Source organism: Anolis sagrei, chromosome 2 (genome assembly GCF_037176765.1).
Source record: "Anolis sagrei isolate rAnoSag1 chromosome 2, rAnoSag1.mat, whole genome shotgun sequence".
NCBI lineage: Eukaryota > Metazoa > Chordata > Lepidosauria > Squamata > Dactyloidae > Anolis > Anolis sagrei.
Window position 1 is genome coordinate 195,996,561 of NC_090022.1, and position 24,141 is coordinate 196,020,701.

A 24,141-nucleotide genomic window follows, 5' to 3' on the forward strand; every position below is an offset into this window, starting at 1 on the left:
ATAAATAACACTGTTACTGTGACTTCTACTACCTCATTTTGTGGGCTTTTAAATCCAAAAGCATGAGTTGTTTCAACTTCTTGATCCATCATTGCTTATTCTCTGGGCTGCTCCGAGAAAAGTCACAAGTTTTGCATGCAGATAAAGGTAAAGGTTTTCCCCTGATACTAAATCCATTTGTGTCCAACTCCGGGGTTGGTGCTCATCTCCATTTCTTAGCCGAAGAGCCGGTGTTGTCCATAGACATCTCCAAGGTCATGTGGTTGTCATAACTGCATAGAGTGCCGGAATGATACCTATTGACCGACTCAAATTTGCATGTTTTCAAACTGCTAGGTTAGCAGAAGCTAGGACTAACAGCGAGAGCTCACACCACTCCCTGGATTTGAACCTGCGACCTTTCGATCAGCAAGTTCAGCAGCTCAGCGGTTTAACCCACTGCGCCACTGGGGGCATGCGGATATTTTTGCATAAATCGCAGAAACAACAACAAACTAAAACACTTGTCTCATTTTCACTCTGGTGCAAAGCCGCAAAGCTCTGTACTCTCGTACTAGCGCTCCTTCTGGTGCTAGCTCTTAACTCAAAATGCTGCTCTTATGTCAAAGCAAAACCTGGATTGAGTGATACCTGTTAACTCAAAACGTTCCTAAGTTGGGATGCCCTTAAGTCAAAGTTCCACTGTAGTCACATTAATCTAGATACGAATTAAATCTAATCTTATGGTAGATTATGGTTGCCTCAGCACCTTACAAAAAGAGACAAGTGTTTTTCAGGCTACTTTCCTATGTACTTTTACTTAAGTACATAAATGTGGTGACACTTACTTCTGAGTAAATACACAAATCATTGAGCTCTGTGAGACACTCTATTCTAAAAGGGCATTTAAGGTACGTTCCCACCTTAGAATTCTAAGATAAGGCACATTTGTTCTAGTAGAAGCATTCAGGTTTTTCCCCCCACATTAGGAATGTACAAAGTGTTTATTAAAGACATGTAATACAAAGATTCTTATAATGCCCAGTAATGATAAATTACAGCTACAAAGTTGAGCAATGCATCTACAAATATCTCAGATGTTTAGTAGGTGAATAACACTGAATGTCACCTCTTAACACAGCACCAAGTTTTTTCCCAGCTGGTTTGATCATCGAAGAAGCAAGGAAGCTTTTCATATAGCACAGAGACAATAAATCAGGGATCAGCTGTTCTATTTAATATTTAAAATATCTAGATCATTTCTTAATGATTGTCCAAAGCAACATGCCACTATTTCAAGTTATTAGACGTTTCCTGAAGTATTATTTTTTTAAAAATAAAATAAAATTAGGCAAACCATTTTCACTGCCTTTCATCTGTTCTCGATTTGGCAGGAAGAATCCCAATTAATCTTCTACTGTCCCATTGTTCAGCTGCTTTTAAAATGTCCCAGTTTCTCTCACTTCTATCTTCTTGCTTTGCTTAATTTGCTGTAAACTGAGTTGAAAATGCAAATGTAATTTTCACTATGGGGATGGAATGCTGCTCTTCCCAGTCCTAGCTTGTGTGTTATTCCTAGCAACATCAATGTATGGTCAAGATGGCAAAAGGTGTGTTTGAGCTTTATCTTATTTTCACTTAGTTGAAAGCCACACTGGATCCTATGCCAGGAGCAGGCAGAATATAAATGAATAAATAAACTACCAGTAATATATGAACAATCAAGCAAAATTAATTAGCTAGAGCAGGAGTCCCCATGGGCCAAATGCAGCCCCCCAGGGTCATGTGCCCAGCCCTAGCCCTAAACTTTAGACTTAAGTAAAGGTAAAGGTTGTACCAGTCATGTCTGACTCTGGGGTGCGGTGCTCATCTGCATTTCTAAGCCGAAGAGCCGGCGTTTTCCATAGACACCTCCAAGGTCATGTGACAGGCATGACTGCATGGAGCGCCGTTACCTTCCCGCCGGAGTGGTACCTATTGATCTACTCACATTTGTATGTTTTCAAACTGCTAGGCTGGCACAGTCACTTTCCCCATTTTTTTTTGTGTGTCAGGAGTGACTTGAGTAACTGCAAGTCATTTCTGGTGTGAGAGAATTGCCTGTCTGCAAAGATGCTGCCCAGGGGATGCCAGGACGTCGTATGTTTTTACCATCCTTGTGGGAGGCTTCTCTCATGTCCCCGCATGGGGAGCCACTGAGGGAGGTCAACCCTCTCTCCCCAGACTCAAACCACTGACCTATTGGTCAGCAACCCAACCCTACCGGCACAAAGGTTTAACCCCTTGGGGCACTGGTGGCTCCTCTTTCACCTTAAGTAGCTTAGCAATTGGAGCCAACACTCCTGCCTCTTCCTCAAGTGTAACAAGCCAAGCTGGAGGATGGAGTGTGTGCTTTCTCCTCTTTGCTCCTGGGGTGAACATAAAAGATTACAGCTGAGCAACAGGGACTGGGGAAAGGCTGGTAAGATGCCTCCAGCCCATTGGCCACACATTATGTTTTGGGTAGCCTATGCCAAGGAAACACAGCATATCCTCTGCCTTGAGACCAGGACTTCAGAACAGCTTTGCCAGCTCTGAGAGGCCAGCAGGCATGTTGGCTGTGGGATTCTAGGAACTATGTCACAAAGAATTTTCCCAAGAACACTGGCCAACACACATTTTGATGCCTGAAACGATAGCCCTGTTTCTGGGTATATTGGACCTGATGATAATCTGGATTATATAGCAGTATAGAAGGGACCTGGGAGTTATAACATAGTCAGGCTCTAGTACTGTTAGGTCCCTTCCACACAGCTGAATAAAATCCCACATTATCTGCTTTGAACTAGGATATATGGCAGTATGGACTCAGATATTTCAGTTCAAAGCAGATATTGTGGGTTATCTGCCTTGATATTCTGGGTTATATGGCTGTGTGGAAGGACCCTTAGACACAGAAGATTAAAGACCTTGTAAAACTAAGGCCTTCCAAAACAGCACCAGTTTCCTCCTAACCATTCTAGTTTTTGAGATACTGAGCATATGCCACCTACCAATTTTCATCTGCTTGCCCATAGAAAACCATGATAACCATATTGCCTGTTGGTCATGTTGGGAGACCAGAGACAGAAAGTAAGATAAGGCGGTTTGAGTTTTGGATTCCTTAAGATCAGGGCTCACATCCTGCTCATTGGTCAACCCTGGGCAAGTCCCACTCTTTCAGCCTTGCTATAAAGCAGCCTGAACCCTGACAAATACACAATGGGGTTCATTCTTACAGCAACACCACTTCAAGTGGTGAGTTTTTGGTCAAAGGAAATTTAGCATAATGTCAAGTTTTTTACTTTGTGTTTTTGAATACATTATAACTATATTCTCAATTCGCTTCTGACACAATAATTAATACATAGCCTAAGGCCCCTTCTGCACCGCCACTAAAAATCCAGGCTATCTAAAACAGGGGTCTTCAAACTAAGACCCAGGGGCTAGATATGGCCCTCCAAGGTCATTTACCCGGCCCTCACTCAGGGTCAACCTATGTCTGAAACGACTTGAAAGCACACAACAACAAGAATCCTATCTCATCAGCCAAAAGCAGGCCACACTTGCTGTTTTCAAATTATAATCCGGCCCTCCAACTGTTTGAGGGACAGTGACCTGGCCATCTGTTTAAAAAGTTTGAGGACCCCTGACCTAAAAGATGAATGTATAGAAGGCGAATTCAAAACAAAGTCTTAGGCTGAGGAAACTTGTTATCTTACAATGGCTTAGAATACTTCATTTTTGAGATGTGATGCAGCAAAGCACACACACACACACACACACACACACAACCTGAACAGAAATATCAGGAATGAGAGCAATCCTTCTTCCTTACTTCGAGCACATGACATCTTTAACTCTCTGGAGGAAATCTAATTAATAGATGTCTTAAATAAATTTAAATAATAGAGCCATAGGTGAGAAGAGCGGAAGAAGGTTAAATGTTTCTTAAGACTCCTTTCCTCTTCTTGTGTTACAATCTGTATAGAAACTGTCTTCCCTGTGCTCTCAGCCTGCAGGCAAAACACATAATGAAGGGCACATCCCTGAAGCACGGATGCTGCTACAACTAGACACAAAATACCTGCCATTAAATAATCATAGGAACATCCTTCAATAATTGATCACGAGTCCACAATAGAGTCTACATCATGTCATGCTGATTATGGTTCCCAGCCTGGCAAGATGTACTTACACCCTGAACAGAAGATGAACAGTATGAATGGACAAGTAACCCAGCACCATTCCTTCGGGGTGTAATTCCCATCCCATGCACCATGGGAGATGGCAGAGGACAGCAGCAAAGAGTATAAGCGATCTCTGGGTGGGTCCCAAGAGGTGTCTTCCCACTTTAGCATCTCCTTTGGGACATTCCAAAGTATTTAAGGGATTCCTGTCACTTCCATTGCTCGATGCAGGGAAGTTTAGACCACATCTCATGTTATTTTCAGCATCAATTATTTTTGGAACATCAGAATCAGCACTTAATCCCCCATGGAAACATATCCTGCTGTACTGCTGGGAAATTCCTTTCCTGGTGTAGGTTTCCCTTGGAGTTTCCCTTCCCTAATTTCATTTGTTTTAAATTTCAGTCATTCTGATCTATTTCATCATTTTAAAAAACCCTTTGTATTTCAACCTTTGTCTTGAAACCTTAGGAATACTTATTCGGCATTTTTCTATCTTATCCTTCATGACTAAATGTGAATAATAATAATAATAATAATAATAATAACTTTATTTTTATACCCTGCCACCATCTCCCCAAAGGGACTCAGGGCAGCTTACAAGGGACAAGCCCAAAATACAGATTAAAACACACACAATAATAATAATAATAATAATAATAATAATAATAATAATAACTAAAATCAACAACAAACATAAGAAAAAAACATTACAATCACAGTCCACATGTTAAAAAACAGTATTATGGCTGAAAGTTTAGGTGCTGGGTGCAGAATCCAAACACAATTTTTACTGGCCCCAAGCTCTCCACTATAGATAGACCAGCTATATATTTATCAACAGCAGCAGATCTTTCTCCCAATCTTTCAAGGTGAAAAGACGCTGAAAATAGGAACCTTCTACAAGTCTCCTTCTACAACTCCAACAGATTGGTTCAAGATTGGAAAAGGTGCACAGCAGGGTTGTATACTCTCACCCAACCTATTCAACTTGTATGCAGAACACATCATGCGATGTGCGGGGCTTGAGGAATGTAAGGATGGGGTGAAAATTGCTGGAAGAAACATTAACAACCTCAGATATAGTAGTCTCCATAAAATTATTGTTATTGTTATTGTTAACAATAACAATACTTTTATTTCTTATCCACCTCTCCTCATAGTCCGAGGCAGGTTAAAACATAGTTAAAAACACTTAATCATTGTAAATATTCTATAAAATACATATATTAAAATAACATTTCACGCAAATTGTTTTTGAAGAAACTACCCCCAAATGACCCTTAATGCCACCTCTGTTGAATTAGATCCATGCTATCTGACACACCATACCACACCCTATGAGCCAGCCTGCACCCTGAGACCTGCAGGAGATGGCTGCCTTCACAGGAATTATGACGACAATATTGCTCAGTGACTGTTCCAGATCTTGGAAAACTCCTACTCCCCAAATGTTGCCCACCTCCTCTTTTCTAAAAGGACATCTTGTTGTCAAAGTATATAAGGCAAAGAGAGGATGCATCTGTAGACAGGCAGTGGGGTGTTGTCTTTTATTTCTGACCTTATAAATAAGAGGTCGCATTGGTGTGATAACTTCTGGGATTTTGTTTGTCATTCCAAGTGGTAGTAACTGCAATCATAATACTCCTACTTGAAGATGTTTAAGAGTTTCATTAACACCCTGGGATGTGTGCAATTATCTATCATTAACTCCATTTGTGGATTAATTAAGGAAACAGAAAAGGGAAATGGCAAGGCTAGAACACACCTCACAGATTTTGCATCTTTGTTGTTTTGCTTTTCTTAAATGCTGCCAATAAAGTGTATGCTTTGCTAATAGATTTTTATCAAGAACTAGGAGGACCTTGGAACATGGCTTGGTTTCAGATGAAGTGTATGGCCTTAGTTGCAGTCTGAAATAACTTGCCCCCAAAGGGGATGTTATCAACTTGTAAATATATTTTGTTCTCAATCAGAAATGTCACCTATGATGGCTCTGACATCATTGAATCAGTGAATCCACTCCAGGTGTTCCTCTCAATTTTAAAGGAGATGTCCAAGGAGGTGGTTGCATTTGTGGGATAGTGCTTTGGATAGTTCCTTTAAGCACGAAAACCAGGAATGGAGTCACTACCTCCCTGAAACTGGATGTACCAGCTGCTGCATAGTGTTCCTATGGGACAATTGCATGCACTTAATAGCATGTTGAACATTGATGGAACAAGCACGCTCCCCTGAGGCAGGCCGTTCTTCTGTTTTCACCATCTGCTTCTCTGGCCCTGGAACTCAACAAAAAGCTCCTGTTTTGTAGCAGATGTCCTAAGAAGCAGGTGAGGTGGTAATCCTTTGTGATATTATACATTTTTCTCAGGAGAATGCATTGACTTACAGTATCATATGCTGCTGGCAGGTCTATGAAGACAGCTCCTGTAATCTGCTGCCTTTCAAAATCATCTTCTCTGTGCTGAGTTAGGTTCAACGCTTGAAATGTACAGCTTTTCCCTTTCCTGAAACCAGCTTGCTGTGGAATCATACATGGGCCTATTTTTTTCCCCAAAATTATATGCAACTTTATAAAGATGGCACAACAAGAAAATTAGATTATAGCTTTTTGGATAATTGCGGTCTTTGCCTGGTTTCAATGTGGCTATGACTCTTGCTTTCCTCCAGATTTTAGGGATCTGACAGTATGCAATGCAGTTGTTCATCAGCTTCAGCATCCAGCACCTTGCTTTTGGGCCAAAGTTCTTAATTTGTTTCATCTGTAGATTGTCCAGACTAACTACTTTGCCATTTTTACATTTATTGAGAGTCATTTCCAATTCAATAGATGTAAAAGGTTCATGAAAGTTGTTGTTCTTATTATTATCTGGTTGTCTGACTATTGGTTTCCTTCCTAGTTTGGTGGAAAGCTTGGGTTCCCCATTCATCAGAAGTTGATGAGCTATCAATCTGATCTGCCTTTATGTTGGCATGAGTTTGTGAAGAATCATTGTTCAAACATCTTAGCAGCCTCCACACCGTCTGACTACTCCTACCCATATCTGTTGTCAACTTTATCCATTGCTCTTTCTTGGCTTCAGAGATGGGGGACAGAATGCTCTGTGCTGTTTGAAGAGTTTGCTCACTAAATGGGTCTTTATCATGGAGCCTGTAATAATATTACAGGAATAATACCCTGGAGATGGTGTGTCTCACAGCCGCACGGTATAAAAGCCCATGAACAAGTTTTTAGGTTTAACAGGCTTTTGGATTCCATGTTTACACAAATGATTAGCTACTGCCAGAAGGGACAGAGAGTTTCATCTATGCTGATGATCATGCCATCACCGCACAAGCAGGGAGCTTTGAAATGGTTGAACAGAAGTTTTCCAAAGCTCTAGGTTCTCATACTGCCTACTACAGGGAAAACCAGCTGATTCCTCATCCATAAAAATGCAGATGTGTGTTTTTGATCTTAAGAACAAAGAAGCATCTTGAGCTCTGAGGATGGCCTGGGAAGGAATTGCACTTGAGCATTGCAGCACACCCAAATATCTGTGAGTTACTTTGGACCGTGCTCTGACTTACAAGAAGTACTGCTTGAACATCAAACAAAAAGTGGGTGCTAGAAATAATATCATATGAAAGCTGTCTGGCAAAACCTGGAGATCACAACCAGACCCAGGGAAGACATCTGCCCTTGCGCTTTGCTTCTCTGCTGCTGAATATGCTTGCCCAGTGTGGATTACATCTCACCACGCTAAAAAAGTGGATGTGGCTCTTAATGAGCCATGCCGCCTTATCACAGGTTGTCTACACCCTACACTGCTGGTGAAATTATACTGTTTAGCCGGTATTGTACCACCTGACATCTGCCAGGAAGTAGCAGCCAATAATGAAAGGACCAAGGCAATGACATCTTTGGCCCATCCTCTGTTTGAATATCAGCCAGCATGTCAATGCCTTAAATCAAGAAACAGCTCCCTATAGATCTACAGAGATATTTGCAGGAACATCTCAGCAAGCGAGAGTTCAAAGGTGGCAGACTAAAACCCGGAACCTCAATCCATGGCTGATAACAGAAGAGAAACTCTCCCCTGGGCATAGAGAAGACTGGGCAACTTAGAAGGCTGAACAGACTGCGCTCCAGTACCACGAAATGCAGAGCCAACCTTAAGAAATGGGGCTTTAAAAAGTGCAGTTCACAACATGCGAGTGTGGAGGAGAGCAAACCACAGACCACCTACTACGATGCAATCTGAGCCCTGCTACATGCACAATGGAGGACCTTCTCACAGTGACACTAGAGGCACTCCAAGTGGCCAGCTTCTGGTCAAAGGAAATCTAGTAAATTGCCACATTTTAAACTTTGTGTGTGTGTTTTTTTAAATACATTATAACTGTACGCTCAATTTGCTTCTGACATAATAAATAAATAAGCATACTAGTATGAACAGTAAGACGAATCTCTAAGGGGGTAGCCAATGTTAGCCTGGTTCTATACAAAAAGCCCCTTACTGAAAGCTGATTCGAGTAGCATACTTTAAACTGATTTATTTTAGTATAGGGTTTTGTAGATTTCAGTCCCCTTCCTCAATTACGGACTCCCATCAATGTGATGAAGAAATGGCTGAAACCCATAAAAACTCATGCTAAAATAAATCAGGTTAAAAGATGCTGCAAGTTCTCTGCCTCCTTCTTTTTTCACATATGTTTTCATTTTGCAAAACATGCATCATGCTTATGCATCTCCAGTGAGGCACCCACATGGTCTAACTTAGGTGTGAGGGCCAAGACGTTGCTTGATCTCCAGGAAAACGCCCGAATCTTGGATGCTGTCTCCTCCCATCACAGCTCACACAACTCCTTTGTTTCATGTTTTGTAATAGCTAAAGCTTGCTATGATGTCTAAATTGGGCAACTTATAATCGCCAGAGATTCACAGTCTCAACATCCAAGTGGTTCAACCAGGGCAGAAGGGTGCCTGTATACTTGGGGGTGAGGAGTTAAGGATTGCAGAAGCACAAATCACATTTTGGGATGAAAGAACAAATGGGAAGAGAACTCAAAATAGCCCAATAAGAACCGAGCATGCCCAGGAAGCGCCAAAGGATGACCAACCTTTGAAAGGGAGGGACAGAAAAATTTGGAGAGGGCTGAAATAGAATATTTTGAAAGAGGGCAAGGGTAGGTAGCTAAAACACCAAGCAGGAAGCCCTCCACATTACAACACATGGGTGCAGATCACATCTGTGTTATCTTACTACTTTCATTTTTAAAGTTCGGCCCAGGTGGCTTACATACTTCTGGGACCATTGGAAGGACTATTTTTTAAATCCTCAAGGCACTGAGTCCAGGGCACAGTTCTCCATGTGCCCATGGAGCTGCAGGAGGCCTCATTCACGATTCCCTCTATGCGAAGGTACAAATGAGAACAGTGAGCTCTCTATGCTAGCATTCTCTCTTTGAAGCTTTCCCTCCAGTCTTGGCAGACTTTTGACTTGTAAATGAACCAGTGGCCTCCCCATTTATCAAATTCTGCTCAGTCCTTTGTTTGTTTGTTTTTGCATCAATGTTTTAGATCTTGATTTTATGTTGTTTGCCTCTTATCACTGCCCAGTTGTTTCATTCTCGAAGAGCTGCAAGAGCCCTTTTGTGGGCTTAACAGAGCAGAATTGTCAACGTCAAATAAAGGCAGCGACTGGAGAGGTAACATACCTGCCTCCCACAGAGACCCAGCCCTTGAGTCTGACTCGGGTTGCTGTTGTTGTGCACCATTGCTGGGCATCACTGAACTTTGCAATAATTGTTTGCAAATAGCTGGGCTCTCATAATGAATTCTTTTACGTATGCAGCATTGCAATGCTAATTTAAGCATGGAGGATGACTTCTTGGGCAGAGTATCTGCAACTTTTAGTTACTACATATACTCATGTGTAAGCCTTGAAATTTTGGTGAGAAATTGACTTCAAAATCTCACTGATTTATCCATGTCTCAATGTAAGTCCTGTACCAAAAAAGGGGGCTACCCCCTGCTTTGAGTAGAAATGCAAAAGGTTAGTTCATTCCAAGAGAACCTAAAAGAAGCACAATGTTCATGTATTCTGTTCACCTTTTTAAATGTCTGAGCCAGAAAATGTTGGCAATGGAAGTCAGGGAAAACTGGCTCCTTAAGGTGGTGGTGGTGTTTGTTCTTTTTCCTTTCTGCAGTATGACCTCTGACTTATCCACAGGTCATATAAAATCCATAATTTTGGTTGCAAAATCTGTCCTCGGCTTATACATGGAACTGATTTATACACAGGTATGTGTGATAATTATTTTTGTAATAACAGTAAATGGCCTTTGTAAATGGTGGGGGAGGAACACTTTTAAACACCATCATTTATTTATTTATTTACGCTATTTCTATCCCACCTTTCCAAGCCTGAAGGCGATTCAAGGCAGCTACAGTGTAACCAACTATGGATCTTATCACATCCCCCCCCCCCCCATGCCATTTTGCCAGCAAGCATGGCAAAACAGCAGGCATGGTGACTCTTCCTGCATCACACAGGCAAAACATCACCCAACCAGGGAATCTCCCCACCTGGAGTCAGCACAACATGGGAGCCTTCACATGTTGACAAGGAAGCATCCTAGGATGCTTCCATGCCAGTTGGTGGCAGGGCTGCGTCAGAACTTGTGGGACGTTGTGTGATGGGCTATGTGCCCATCTGTCCCTCAATCCTAGGAAGCTTAAATTAGTAAGTGTGATGAGGTCCTCTGTTGTCCTCATGGATAATTTGAGTGTAGACTTGGACAATGCTCCATGGAACACACCCTCCCACATGCCAAGTTTCCAAAAGAGATAAAATCACAGGATGGGCAGCCAAAAAAGGGCCAGGCAAATATCTGACTGGATTGAGAGGTTTTTTTAATGGCTGCTCTCATCCTCCTGCAATTTGGCATTTTCCCCGAGCCTCTAAAGATCATCCTCTGCTCTCAGTGAGGATTCACCTGAATTCTGTTTTTTTCCTTGGAGTTCCATTCTTATGGCTTTAAACTTAGATTCTGCCCCTCAATTTATGGTCTGAGCTCAGAAAATCAGACAGTCTAGTTGAGTAAGCCTGAGCTGGCATATGGTGGGCTAATAGATAAGTTTTTTTTTCAAGTCAGGAGCAACTTGAGAAACTGCAAGTCACTTCTGGTGTGAGAGAATTGACCGTCTCAATGACATTGCCCAGGGGAATGCCTGGGTGTTTTGATGTTTTATCATCCTTGTGAGAGGCTTCTTTCATATCCCTGCATGGGGAGCTGGAGCTGACAGAGGGAGCTCATCTGCACTCTCCTTGGATTCGATCCTCCTATCTGATGGTCTTCAGTCTCGCTAGCACAAGGTTTTAACCCATTGCGCCACTGGGGGTTCCTGATAAGAGTGAATGCCATCAATACATAACAATGGCTCCCTCCTTGACTTAGCTCCTTGGTACAGCTACCATTGGCTAGAGCAGGCATGGGAAAACTTTGGCTATTCAGGTGTTTTGGACTTCAACTCCCACATTTCCTAATCACCAGTAAACTGACTGGGATTTCTGGGAATGAAGTCTGAAACAAACTGGAGGCTCAAAGTTTGCCTATGCCTGGGCTAAAGAGTCTGCTTTCTCTCTCTACCACTGTTTTGGAACTGCCCTCTCCCCAACCTGCAAGAGCTGGCACCAGAACATCGTTTCTGTGATTTAGTTGCATATCTTAACAGCAGACAATATGCTTTAATAACATTCAGCAAATTGTGGTTTTTTCCAGTTAAATCTACTCCAAGTTGTGCTTCCTTCAACTCCAACTCATTCTATCACAATTGCAACATTTTCCCTTCCTCACCCCACACGAAGAGCATAACATCCGCCCATAAGCCACAGTGTGCGTCATCACCAGCCACCTCCATTCCAAGCAAATTCAATTGTCTTGCTAATTTATGGGCATCCTTAATATGATTGTACAATGGGTTCAAGAACCCTCCCTGTGGATACCCAAACTCATGGATGCTCAAGCCCCATTATATATAATGGTTGAGTAAAATAGTTCCCCTTATACAAGATGGCAAAAATGGTTTGCTTTTTTGTTTCATTTGGGGATAAGGTATTTTCAAGCTGTAGATCTAGAGTTGCAGAATCTATGGATATGGAGGGCCAACAGTATATGTATTCTAGCTACGCACATCTCTCCTTCCCTCATGTCTTGTAACTAGCTATTAGAGTAGTGTGTGGTACCTGTTTCTTCTGTTTCCTTCGTTCTTTCATTCCTTTTGGTTCCTTCGAGAGCACAAAATGGGAACACTGCCTCCAATACGAAAATAGCTCAACACAAAAACAAGCAGGAGCAGGTACCATTTCCTCTGCTGCTTTTTGGGCCACATGGCATTCCTCACACGACCTGCGAAGAATTGCTGCATGCTGTTTCCCTCAGAGCCCTGCTTGTTATGCCAATCAGAGGAGAAGAATGCTGTCACACGGAGACACATTGCTGAGTCTATTTAATGGGACGACTGCCTCCATAGCACTCTACTGCTGCTGCTTGCCTGACCTCCTGTGTCTGCCAATTGCTCAATGGTCCAGTCCTAGCCTGTCTCCACCAGTTCAAGACCATGGAAAAAGGTGTGCATGAGCCTTAATTCCCATTGAATTGGAAGCTGCTTTCTTTGATACCCATTTTGTGTAACTTTAACCAGAACTGAGATATACATTCTACTCTGCTTCTTTCAGTTACGTTTGGAATCATACAACCCAAGAGTAGTAGTGTCCTCGAGCCATTATGGACATAATACAAGTGTGTACAAGACAACAAAGCAGAGGGAATTGTATGCTGCCAGATAGCTCCAATGGTATCCCATTTCCCATTGGCTTCAGGGTTTCATGCTGCCTGATGCTGGCACCTGGTCATTGACACAGTGAATCCACTCTAGGTTTTAAGCTAAACCTACATTGAAGATAGTATTCAGCACTTTGGATAGAGCCTTCAAACTTTGGATTAAAACTTACAGCAGAGTTCCCTACCCCACTGGCAATAGGAGCCCCAAGTTACCAGTGCCTGTGACACGACCTTTCATCTAGAATGCATCTCTTTCTCACTCGCAGCTGTCTCCAGGCTATGATGCTGGTGACTCAGTGGTGAGGGACACATAGCTTTGCATGCCCAGAGGCAGTGTCCTTCTTGTCAATTCACACAAAGCCCTGCTCCTGCTTCTTGGGCTCAGTCACTTAACCCTTTATAGAAATTTGGATGGCTAGGTATCTTTATTCATGGGCTAAGTTTCCTAAATTCTAAATGGATGGTTCTGTGCCTTTCTAGGATGTCTTGAGAATACAATTTAAATGATGGAGACCCTCTCCCCACGCCATGGTGGGAATGATAAATACTACCAGATCATGTCCAGTAACATCACAGGCCATCTACATTTGTCAGAAGTGAAGGGACACTTGAATACTGTAGTTTTAGAGACAATGTAGCCTTTTAAAGCCTTTTCTTAAGCTGTTCCCACTGTAAAAGTTCTAGACTTCCTGTGTTAGTACTGCATTATTATTTTATTCAAATATTATAAAAGAGTTTCCCTACGCAGACATTTTTTATAGTATAGGTTGAGCATCCCTTATCCAGAATTCCAAAATCTGGGTGGCGGAAAATCCAAAACTGTCCACATGAATGACTAAGGCCCCTTCTACACAGCTGAATAAAATACCACATTTTTTGCTTTGAACTGTAATATGAGGGTTGAATGAAAAGTAATGTCTTTACCTTCGTTACTTGGGTTTGGATGGGAATATTTTACTAAATCAAAAGCAGAAATAATCCTTAGAATGTGCTCTTTAACTACCACTATTCGCTTTTCCACATAATCACCAGACAATTAGATACATTTCTGCCAACGATGAACAAGTTTTTTGAAGCCATTACAGAAGAAGTCGATACTCTGTTTCCGCAATCAGCATCTCACAGTTTTCTCAACGTCGTCATCAGAAGCATAATGATGCCCTTGCAGATCTTCTTTCATTATCGGGAACAGATGAAAGTCAGACGGTGCTAAATCTGGACTGTATGGAGGATGTTGTATGGTGGTGAGATCCAGTTTCTGAAGTTTCAAGAAAGTTTCACTTTCATTTCAGGCATCAGCATCCTGGGTACCCACTGTGCACAGATCTTCCAATAACCAAGCAAAGCAATAATGTGATCCACACATTCTTGTGAAATGCCAATTATGCTTGAAATTTCTCTCTGAGAAATTGTTCTGAATCAATCAATTGTTCTGAATCAATCTTTCAACCTTTTGCTTGTGAAACTTGGTGGTTGCTGTCACAGGACGTCCAACTCTTTGTTTGTCATGCAAGTCAGATGTTCCCACCTCAACATCTTTAAACTTTCTCACCCAATGACACACAGTACTCACATCAACACAATCACCATAAACAGCTTGCATTCTCTGATGAATCTCCTTTGAGGTGACACCTTCTGCTGTCAAGAATTCAATGACTGCACGTTGCTTAAGTCGCATTGACCGACCATCTGCGCAGGCTTCCATACTTTACACTTTAACAACACAACCATTCAATGCCAAAATGGAACTGTAGAGGAGAGTCTACTGATCAAGCCAGTACCTGCGCAAACCAGTACTGCCATCTGTTGAGTTACGAAGGTGGAGGCATTACTTTTCATTCAACCCTCGTATATCAGTGTGGACTTAGATAACCCAGTTCAAAGCAGATATTGTGGGATTTTCTGCTTTGATATTTATTTATTATTTATTTTATTTGATGCACTTATTAACCGCCATTCTCAGCCCATAAGGGCGACTCATGGCGGTGTACAGTACACATAAAAGACAATTACAAAAAAGCCAGTTTCAACAACATATAAACTAAACAACAATTACAGACTACACTAAAAATCCGCTTCGTCTCATAGTGGAATCATAACCAGTCTCATATTCCTTGTTCCATTCCAGTTCTCTTTACCGTATTGTTTAGCACTTAATTAAATGCCCTCTCGAACAGCCATGTCTTAAGGCTTTTTCGAAAGGACATAAGGGAGGGCGCCTGTCTGATGTGTGCAGGGAGAGTGTTCCACAGCCGGGGGGCCACCACCGAGAAGGCCCTCTCCCTCGACCCCACCAGCCGTGCCTGTGAGGCAGGCGGGATCGAGAGAAGGGCCTCCCCAGACGATCTCAAGGTCCTCGTGGGCTCGTAGGCCAAGATGCGGTCCGAAAGGTATTTTGGGCCGGAACCGTTTAGGGCTTTGTAGGCCAAAACCAGCACCTTGAATTGGGTCCGGTAGCAAATCGGCAGCCAGTGGAGCTGGGACAACAAGGGCGTTGTGTGCTCCCTGCCACCCGCTCCAGTTAGTAACATGGCTGCCGCGTGCTGAACCAGCTGAAGCTTCCGGGCCGTCTTCAAGGGCAGCCCCACGTAGAGAGCGTTGCAGTAGTCCAGGCGGGATGTGACAAGAGCGTGAACCACCGTGGCCAAGTCAGACTTCCCGAGATACGGGCGCAGCTGGCGCACGAGCCTGAGCTGTGCAAATGCTCCCCTGGTCACCGCTGAAACCTGGGGGTCCAGGCTCAACGATGAGTCCAGGGTCACACCCAAGCTGCGAACCTGCGCCTTCAAGGGGAGTGCGACCCCGTCCAGCACAGGCTGTAACCCTATACCCCGTTCGGCCTTGCGACTGACCAGGAGTACCTCTGTCTTGTCTGGATTTAGTTTCAGTTTGTTCGCCCTCATCCAGACCGTTACAGCGGCCAGGCACCGGTTCAGGACCTCGACAGCCTCCTTAGTAGCAGGTGGGAAGGAGTGACAGAGTTGGACATCATCTGCGTACAGATGACACCTCACCCCGAAACTCCGGATGATCTCACCCAGCGGCTTCATGTAGATATTAAACAGCATGGGGGACAGTATGGAACCCTGTGGCACCCCACAAGTCAAAGGTTGTGGTGCGGAACAGGAGTCCCCCAATAACACCTTCTGGGTGCGGCCCTCCAGAAATGACTGGAGCCACTGCAAAGCAATGCCCCCAAGACCCATTTCTGCAAGGCGCCCCAGAAGGATACCGTGGTCGACGGTATCGAAGGCCGCTGAGAGGTCCAGGAGCACCAACAGGGACACACTCCCCCTGTCTAGCTCCCGGCGCAGATCATCCACTAAGGCGACCAAGACCGTCTCGGTACCATGCCCCGGTCTGAAACCAGACTGTGCCGGATCCAGATAATCCATGTCTCTCAAGAATACCTGGAGTTGTGAGGCCACCACGCTTTCCATGACTTTGGCCAAAAAGGGGAGATTGGAAACAGGCCGAAAGTTGTCCAATTTAGTGGGGTCCAGTGATGGCTTCTTCAACAGCGGCTTTATGATAGCCTGTTTTAGGCTCGCTGGAATCTTGCCTTCCCGAAGGGAGGCATTCACCACCACTGTTACCCACTCAGCCAATCCCCCTCTGGCCTCCCTCAGAAGCCAAGATGGGCAGGGGTCTAGGATGGACGTGGTGGGCCTCATTCCTCCAAGTATCTTGTCCATATCCTCGGGTTTCACAAACTGAAAAGAATCAATCAAAATAGGACAAGCAGGTGCTCTTGTTACATTCTCGGAGACTGCATCTAACGCGGCGTCCAGCCCAGAACGGATCAAGGCGACTTTGTCTGCAAAGAACCGAGCAAATGCTTCACAGCGCGCGACCGAATTGTCAGGGCTCCCACCTGCAGTGGTGGGAGTTAAAAGACCTCTGACAATCCGAAACAACTCCGCCGGACGGTTCTTTGCAGACGCAATAGTGGCCGCAAAGAAAGTTTTCTTTGCGGCCTTTATTGCCGCGGCATATGCCCTAAGAAAGGACACAAACCGTGCTCGGTTTGACTCGCTCGGATCCGAACGCCACACGCTCTCTAGTTCCCTCTTCCTTCGCTTCATCACTGCCAGCTCCTCAGTAAACCAAGGGGCTGGTTTAGCTCGGCTACTTGAGAGGGGACGTTCCGGAGCAATCATGTCAATAGCCCTGGCCATCTCCCCATTCCAGAGAGCCACCAAGGCTTCGACATGGTCACCTACCGAGGTGGCGGGAAAATCCCCAAGAGCCGTCAGGAATCCATTCGGATCCATCAGCCTCCTGGGGCGGACCATCTTAATAGGTCCTCCACCTTTGCAGGTTATTCTGGGTTATATGATTGTATGGAAAGGCCCCGAGATAGTGCCACCTTTTCCTTTTGATGGTTCAGTGGACACAAACCTTGTTTCATAAACAAAATTATTTCAAGTACTTTATGCAATTGCCCTTTAGGCTGTCCATGTGAGTTGTATATGAAGTATGAATGAATTTCATTCTGAGATTCAGGTCCCATCTCCAAGATATTTATTTATTTATTTATTTACTTTATTTGTATACCGCTCTTCTCAGGCCTTAGGCGACTCAGTGCGGTTTACAACAATTTAGGTATACACAATACAAAATCATTAAGCATTTAAAAGCAATAGCATCACAAATCATTAAACATCAATATCAATACAACACTACATCAATATAACAAACAGGTCTCATCAATGAAATCAGAATCCAAACTCGTTATCAAATATTCCGTGTTCCAATAGTCAGTCAATCAATCACACTGCTTAGTCGAATGCCTGTTCAAACAGCCAGGTCTTTACTTTCCTCTGGAATGCCAGCAAGGAGTGGGTCGATCTAATATCTGCAGGAAGGGCGTTCCACAGCCGAGGGGCCACCACTGAGAAGGCCCTGTCTCTCGTCCCCACCAGGCGTGCTTGTGAAGCCGGCGGGATCGAGAGCAGGGCCTCCCCAGACGATCTTAATGTCCTAACTGGTTCATAGGAGGAGACGCGTTCGGACAGGTAGGTCGGGCCAGAACCGTTTAGGGCTTTAAAGGCTAAAGCCAGCACTTTGAATTGTGCCCGGTAGCAAATGGCAGCCAGTGGAGCTGGCACAGCAGTGGAGTGGTGTGCTCCCTGATATCTCATTCTATACATATAGTCCAGAATTAGGAGGGGAAAAACTGAAATCTTAATTCTGTTTCCAAGTACTTCAGATAGGGGAGACTCAACCTGCAACAGGGAAGCAATTGTAGAGAGAGCTGGAAATGCAACTGAAGCCTATCCTAGTGAACTGGCAACTTAGGAATTACAGTGGGATTCAGAAAAGAAAATAACAATCAGTTGGCCTGCACCGAAGGTCTTTAAGTGAAGGCAGCAGGAATGTTTGCTCATGCCTTGACCATCCATTCAAAGGGCAATTGCAAGGGGAAGAGCACCTTATAATTGGCACATTGCAGCATTGAAACACATTGACATCCCTTTAATTGTGATTGAACTTCGGGTGCGGTGCTTTTCTCTGCCAGAGAGCTTTGATGCCATCACAAACTCCAAATCCCCAAACTCTATGGCAGTTTAAGTGGCTCTATGCTTACAATATCCCTGTAGTCTTAGAGCCCCAGCAGTAAACTATGACAGCTAAAGTGGTGTCAAACTGCATTCATTTCACAGTGTAGATCAGTGGTTCTCAACTTGTGGGTCCCCAGATGTTTTGGCCTTCAACTTCCAGAAATCCTAACAGCTAGTAAACTGATTGGGATTTCTGGGAGTTGTAGGCCAAAACACCTGAAGACCCACAGGTTGAGAACCACTGGTGTAGATGCTCCCAGGCAGTGGCAGGGCTGGTCAGAGTGTCTGCTTCCTCTTAAACATTAGACAATGTGTGAAAAATTTGAATGACCTTTACGTAGCTTGAAGACATATAGAAGTTCTACGCATGCCCAGTATGGAATACATCTCACAATGCTAAAGCAGTGGATGTGGCTCTTACATGCTGCATTATCACAGGATGTCTGCACTATACACCACTGAAGAAATTACACTGCTTAGCTGGTATTGCATCACCTGACATGTGCCAGGAAGTAGCAGCTAATAGTGAAAGGACCAAGGCAGTGACATCTCCGGCCCACCCCCTGTTCAGATATCAGCCAGCACACCAACACCTTAAATCAAGAAATAGTTTTCTAAGACCTACAGAGACACTTTCAGGAACACCGCAGCAAGCAAGAGTCCAGAGTGGCAGATAGGAAGGTGCTCCAGAGGGTCACCACTTCTGCACAGATAATCATTGGTTGTTGCCCTCTCCTCCCTTTGGAAGAACTTTATAAGTGTTGTCGAAGGCTTTCATGACCGGAATCACTGGGTTGCTGTAGGAGCCCACAGTGGTGCAATGGGTTAAATCCTTGTGCTGGTAGGGGAGAGCATGGATGAGCTCCCTCTGTCAGCTCCAGCTCCCCATGTGGGGACATGAGAGAAGCCTCCCACAAGGATGGTAAAACATCAGAAAATCTGGGTGTCCCCCAGGCAATGTCCTTGCACAGTCAGTTCTTTCACACCAGAAGGGGCTTGCAGTTTCTCAAGTCACTCCTGACACACACACACACACAGAGAAGCCTGGGTTGCTGAGAGTTTTCCAGGCTGTATGGCCATGTTCCAGAAGCATTATCTCCTGACATTTTGCCCACATCTATGTCAGACATCCTCAGTCTCAGAGATTGAGACCTCACAACATCTGAGGATGCCTGCCATAGATGTGGGCAAAATGCCTGAAAAGAATGCTTCTGAAACTCGGAAAACTCACAGCAACCCAACTTTACAATTCCTACAGCCTTAAGAAGGCTCAGGGAATTTTTGGGGATCCATCTTACCCAATATATTATTGTTTTGGATTACTACCATCTGGCAGACCATATGCAAAGGTAAAGGTTTCTCCTAACATTAATTCTAGTCATATCATATTGTAGGGGTTGGTACTCATCTCCATTTCTAAACTGAGGAGCCGGCATTGCCCGTAGACACCTCCAAAGTCATGTGACCAGCATGACTGCAGGGAGCGCAGGTGCCTTCCTGCAGAAGTGGTACCCATGTTTTCGAACTGCAAGGTTGGCAAAAACTGGGGCTAACAGTGGGAGGTCCCCAGATTTGAACCACCAACCTTTAAGCATCCCAGTGGTTTAACCCGCTGTGCCACTGGGGGCTACAGGGTGACAAAGGCAAGGACAAACAGACTGGGAGGCAGTTTTTATCCTTGAGTTGTGGCTATATTGGACTCTATGGCTTTGTGCTGATGTGACATTGGTGGCTGTGTGGTGGTGGTGGTGGTGGTAAGGTGGCAGGATGGGTGTGTTGTTTTTGCCTTGTGTACTGGGAAAAGTATTTAATTTTGTTGTTCACTGTACAATGACAATAAAGTTATTCTATTCTATAGTCTGGATTCAGAAACTAGATGATATGGCAGGATAGAGGGTTCCCCACTCACACCAAGTCGCTGTTCTCCATGCCTATAGGGGACAAAGCACACATGGATAGCTGGGAGGCTATTCAAAAAATGCCATCCAGACACTCCAGGGCAGTGTTTCTCAACCTGGGGGTGGGGACTCCTGGTGGGATTGCAAGGGGTTTTCAGAGGGGTCGCCAAAGACCATCAGAAAACACATGGTCTTAGGAATCCCTTTGGCATAGTCGTTTAGGTTCACAGTGCTCTCTGGATGTAAGTGAACTACATCTCCCCTAAATCACTGTCAATTCCTCCCAAACCACTCCAGTATTTTCTGTTGGTCATGGGGGTTCAGTGTGGGAAGTTTGGCCCAATTCTAGCATTGGTGGGGTTCAGAATGCTCTTTGATTGTAGGTGAACTATAAATCCCAGCAACCACAATTTCCAAATGCCAAGATATATTTTCTCTATGCTCCACCCATGTTCACATTTGGGCATATTGAGTATTTGTGCCAAGTTTCGCCCAGATCTATCATTGTTTGAATCCACAGTACTCTCTGGATGTAGGTGAACTACATCTCCCCTAAACCACTGTCAATTCATCCCAAATCCCTCCAGTATTTTATGTTGGTCATGGGGTTCAGTGTGTAAGCATTGGCAGGATTCAGAATACTCTTTGATTATAGGTGAACTACAAATCTCCGCAACTACAACTCCCAAGGTCTATTTTCTTCAAACATCACCAGTGTTCATATTTGCGCATATTGAGTATTTGTGCCAAGTTTGGTCTAGATCCATTGTTGTTTGAATCCGCGGTGCTCTCTGGATGCAGGTGAACTACAACTCCAAGGTCAATTCCTACCAAACCCTTCCAGAATGTTCTGTTAGTCATGGGAGTTCCATGTGGGAGGTTTGGCCCAATTCCATTGTTGGTGGAGTTCAGAATCCTCTTTGATTGTAGGTGAACTATAAACCCATCAACTACAACTCCCAAATGTCAAGGTATATTTTCCACAAACTCCACCAGTGTTCATATTTGAGCATATTCATGCCAAATTTGGTCCAGATTCATCATTGTTTGAGTCCACAGTGCTCTCTGGATGTAGGTGGAAACATACAAGCAGACCTAAAACAATATAAAGTGCTTTGGAGGACAAAGTGCTATGGGATCATTATTCTGGGAAGGCACACTGGAATAACCATGTCTTCAAGTTCCTCCTAAAGACTGCCAGAGTTGGGGCATGCCTGATGTCCTTAGGAAGTGAGTTCCAGAGTCAAGGGGCCACCACCGAAAAGGCTCTCTCTCTCGTCCCCACCAATCACGCTTGCGATGCAGGTGGGAGCGTGAGCAGGGCCTCTCCAGATGATCGAAGAGATCGTGTGGGTTCATATACAGAGAATAAAAACACGTCCTGCACAGGCCTGTAGCCAGGATTTTGATTTGGGGGGGGGGGAGTCTGAGTGAAAGAGGGTCTACTCTAACAAAGCTTTTGTATTGTTACCCCAATACCCAGAGGCGGCCCTAGGTAATTTTCAACGGTAAGCAAACAGTATTTTCGTGCCCCCATCCCCCCAGCCAATCATTGATATATATATTTTCTGTTCGTCATGGGAGTTCTGTGTGCCTTATTTGGTTCAATTCCATCATTGGTGGAGTTCAGAATGCTCTTTGATTTTAGGTGAACTATACAACCCAGTAACTACAACTGGCATATGTCAAGGTCTATTTTCCCCCAAGAGAGCCTCAAGAGCGTCCCTGGGCAAAATCAACTATACTGCAAATGCTTACTTTGCGTAATGGTTGAGCCGCCCCTGCCAATACCCCCATGCATATGGGATATATTGAGCATGGTGATCAGATCATGATATGAATAAACATAACAGTTTAAATAATGTACCAGTAAGGCCGCCTTGTGGACCACCATGAGAATTTCGAGTGGGGGGGGGGGGGGGCTGAAGCCCCTCAAACCCCCCCCCCCCCGCTACATGCCTGGTCCTGCATATCAGATATTTACATTACTATTGGTAACAGTAGCAAAATGACAGTTATGAAGTAGCAACGAAAATAATATTATGGTCGGGGATCACCATAACATGAGGAACTGAGAACCGTTCAGCAGTGGAACTCTCTGCCCGGAGTGTGGTGGAGGCTCCTTCTTTGGAGGCTTTTAAGCAGAGGCTGGATGGCCATCTGTCGGGGGTGCTTTGAATGCAATTTTCCTGTTTCTTGGCAGGGGGTTGGACTGGATGGCCCATGAAGTCTCTTCCAACTCTAGGATTCTATGATTCTAACTGTATTAAGGGGTCGTGCCAACTTTGGTCGCGACGTGAGGAAGGTGGAGAAGTACTGAAGGGGTTCCTGCCTGTGCCCCCCAGGACGCGCCTTCTCTCCCTTCCCGGGCTGGACGTACCTCTTCTGCTGGAGGAGGCTGCTCTCGTCGAGCCTCCGGGCCCAGGACTTGTCTCCCTGGAGCCAGCGGAGGAGGGCCACGCAGAGGCCCCCGAGGAAGCCGCGCTCCCCGGACGGCAGCAGGAGCAGCAGCATCCCCATGGCCCGGCCCCTCGAGGGCAGACCCCGGAGGAGCCCGCCGAGCCGGGCAGACGCCGCGGAGGAGGAAGAGGAGGAGGAAGAGGAGGAGGAGGAGGAAGGAAAGGCGGCTGCCACATCTGGCCGCCCGGCCGGGCCAGTCCCTCCACCGCAGGAGGACCTGTCCGAGCAAAGGGAGGGAGGGAGGGAAGGAGGGAAGGAGGGCCCGCTCCGGCGCCGCCCCGACGAGCTACCTGCCGATTTAAAGGGACACACCCGGGCCCCGACAGAGCAGCCAAGACGGGAACACGGGACCCTTCGGTTGTCTCCTCTTCTCTCCCTCTTCCCTTCCTTTTTTGGTTTCCCACTTGAGGCTTCCCCTTTCCCCAATTTAGGAGCTCCCCTGTCCGCTCCCTTTAAGAAAGCGCCTCGCCGCTCCGATTATCTTGGTTTTTCAAACCCTTGTGCGGGTTGACCTTCCCATCTCCTAGGATGGGGCCTCTTCTACCCAGCCATATCATCCAGATTGTCAAACCAGACAATCCGCATTATCTAATTTGAACCAGGGCCCTTCCACACAGCCCTATATCCCAGGATATCAAGGAGGAAAATCCCACAATATCTGCTTTGAACTGGCTTATCTGAGTCCACACTCAGATAAGGTGGGGCTTTTTGCCTCAATATCCTGGGAAATAAGGCTGTGTGGAAGGCCCTTGGATTATATGGCCCCTTTCATGTAGCCATACAACCCAGAGCCCTTCCACACAGCCCTAGATCCCAAGATATCAAGGCAGGAAATCCCACAATATCTGCTTTGAACTGGCTTATCTGAGTCCACACTCAGATAATGTGGGATTTTCTGCCTTGATATTCTGGGAAATAAGGCTGTGTGGAAGGCCCTTGGATTATATGGGCCCTTTCATGTAGCCATACAACCCAGGGCCCTTCCACACAGCCCTATATGGCGGTTTGGGACCCGCCTACCTGCGTGACCACATCTCTGTATACGAACCCACAGGATCCCTTCGATCTTCTGGAGAGGCCCTGCTCTCAATCCCACCAGTATCGCAGGCGCGATTGGTGGGGATGAGAGAGAGGGCCTTTTCGGTGGTGGCCCCTCAACTCTGGAACTCACTCCCTAAAGACATCATCCGAGCAGGGACATGA

At 45.0% G+C, this 24,141-nt stretch overlaps 1 protein-coding gene across 2 annotated transcripts in view; it reads right to left on the reverse strand.

The window, feature by feature from the left end:
- The window catches only part of LOC132767568 (transient receptor potential cation channel subfamily V member 6), a 111,999-nt gene extending 88,933 nt beyond the window's left edge, over nucleotides 1-23,066 (reverse strand). For both annotated transcript variants that reach the window (XM_060762676.2, XM_067464321.1), the window contains exon 1: nucleotides 22,859-23,066. In XM_060762676.2, the coding sequence (XP_060618659.2) occupies nucleotides 22,859-22,998 (140 nt within the window). In that variant the 5' untranslated portion in view covers nucleotides 22,999-23,066. The remainder of the gene's footprint in view (nucleotides 1-22,858) is intronic.
- Between the last annotated feature and the right edge of the window lie 1,075 nt (nucleotides 23,067-24,141).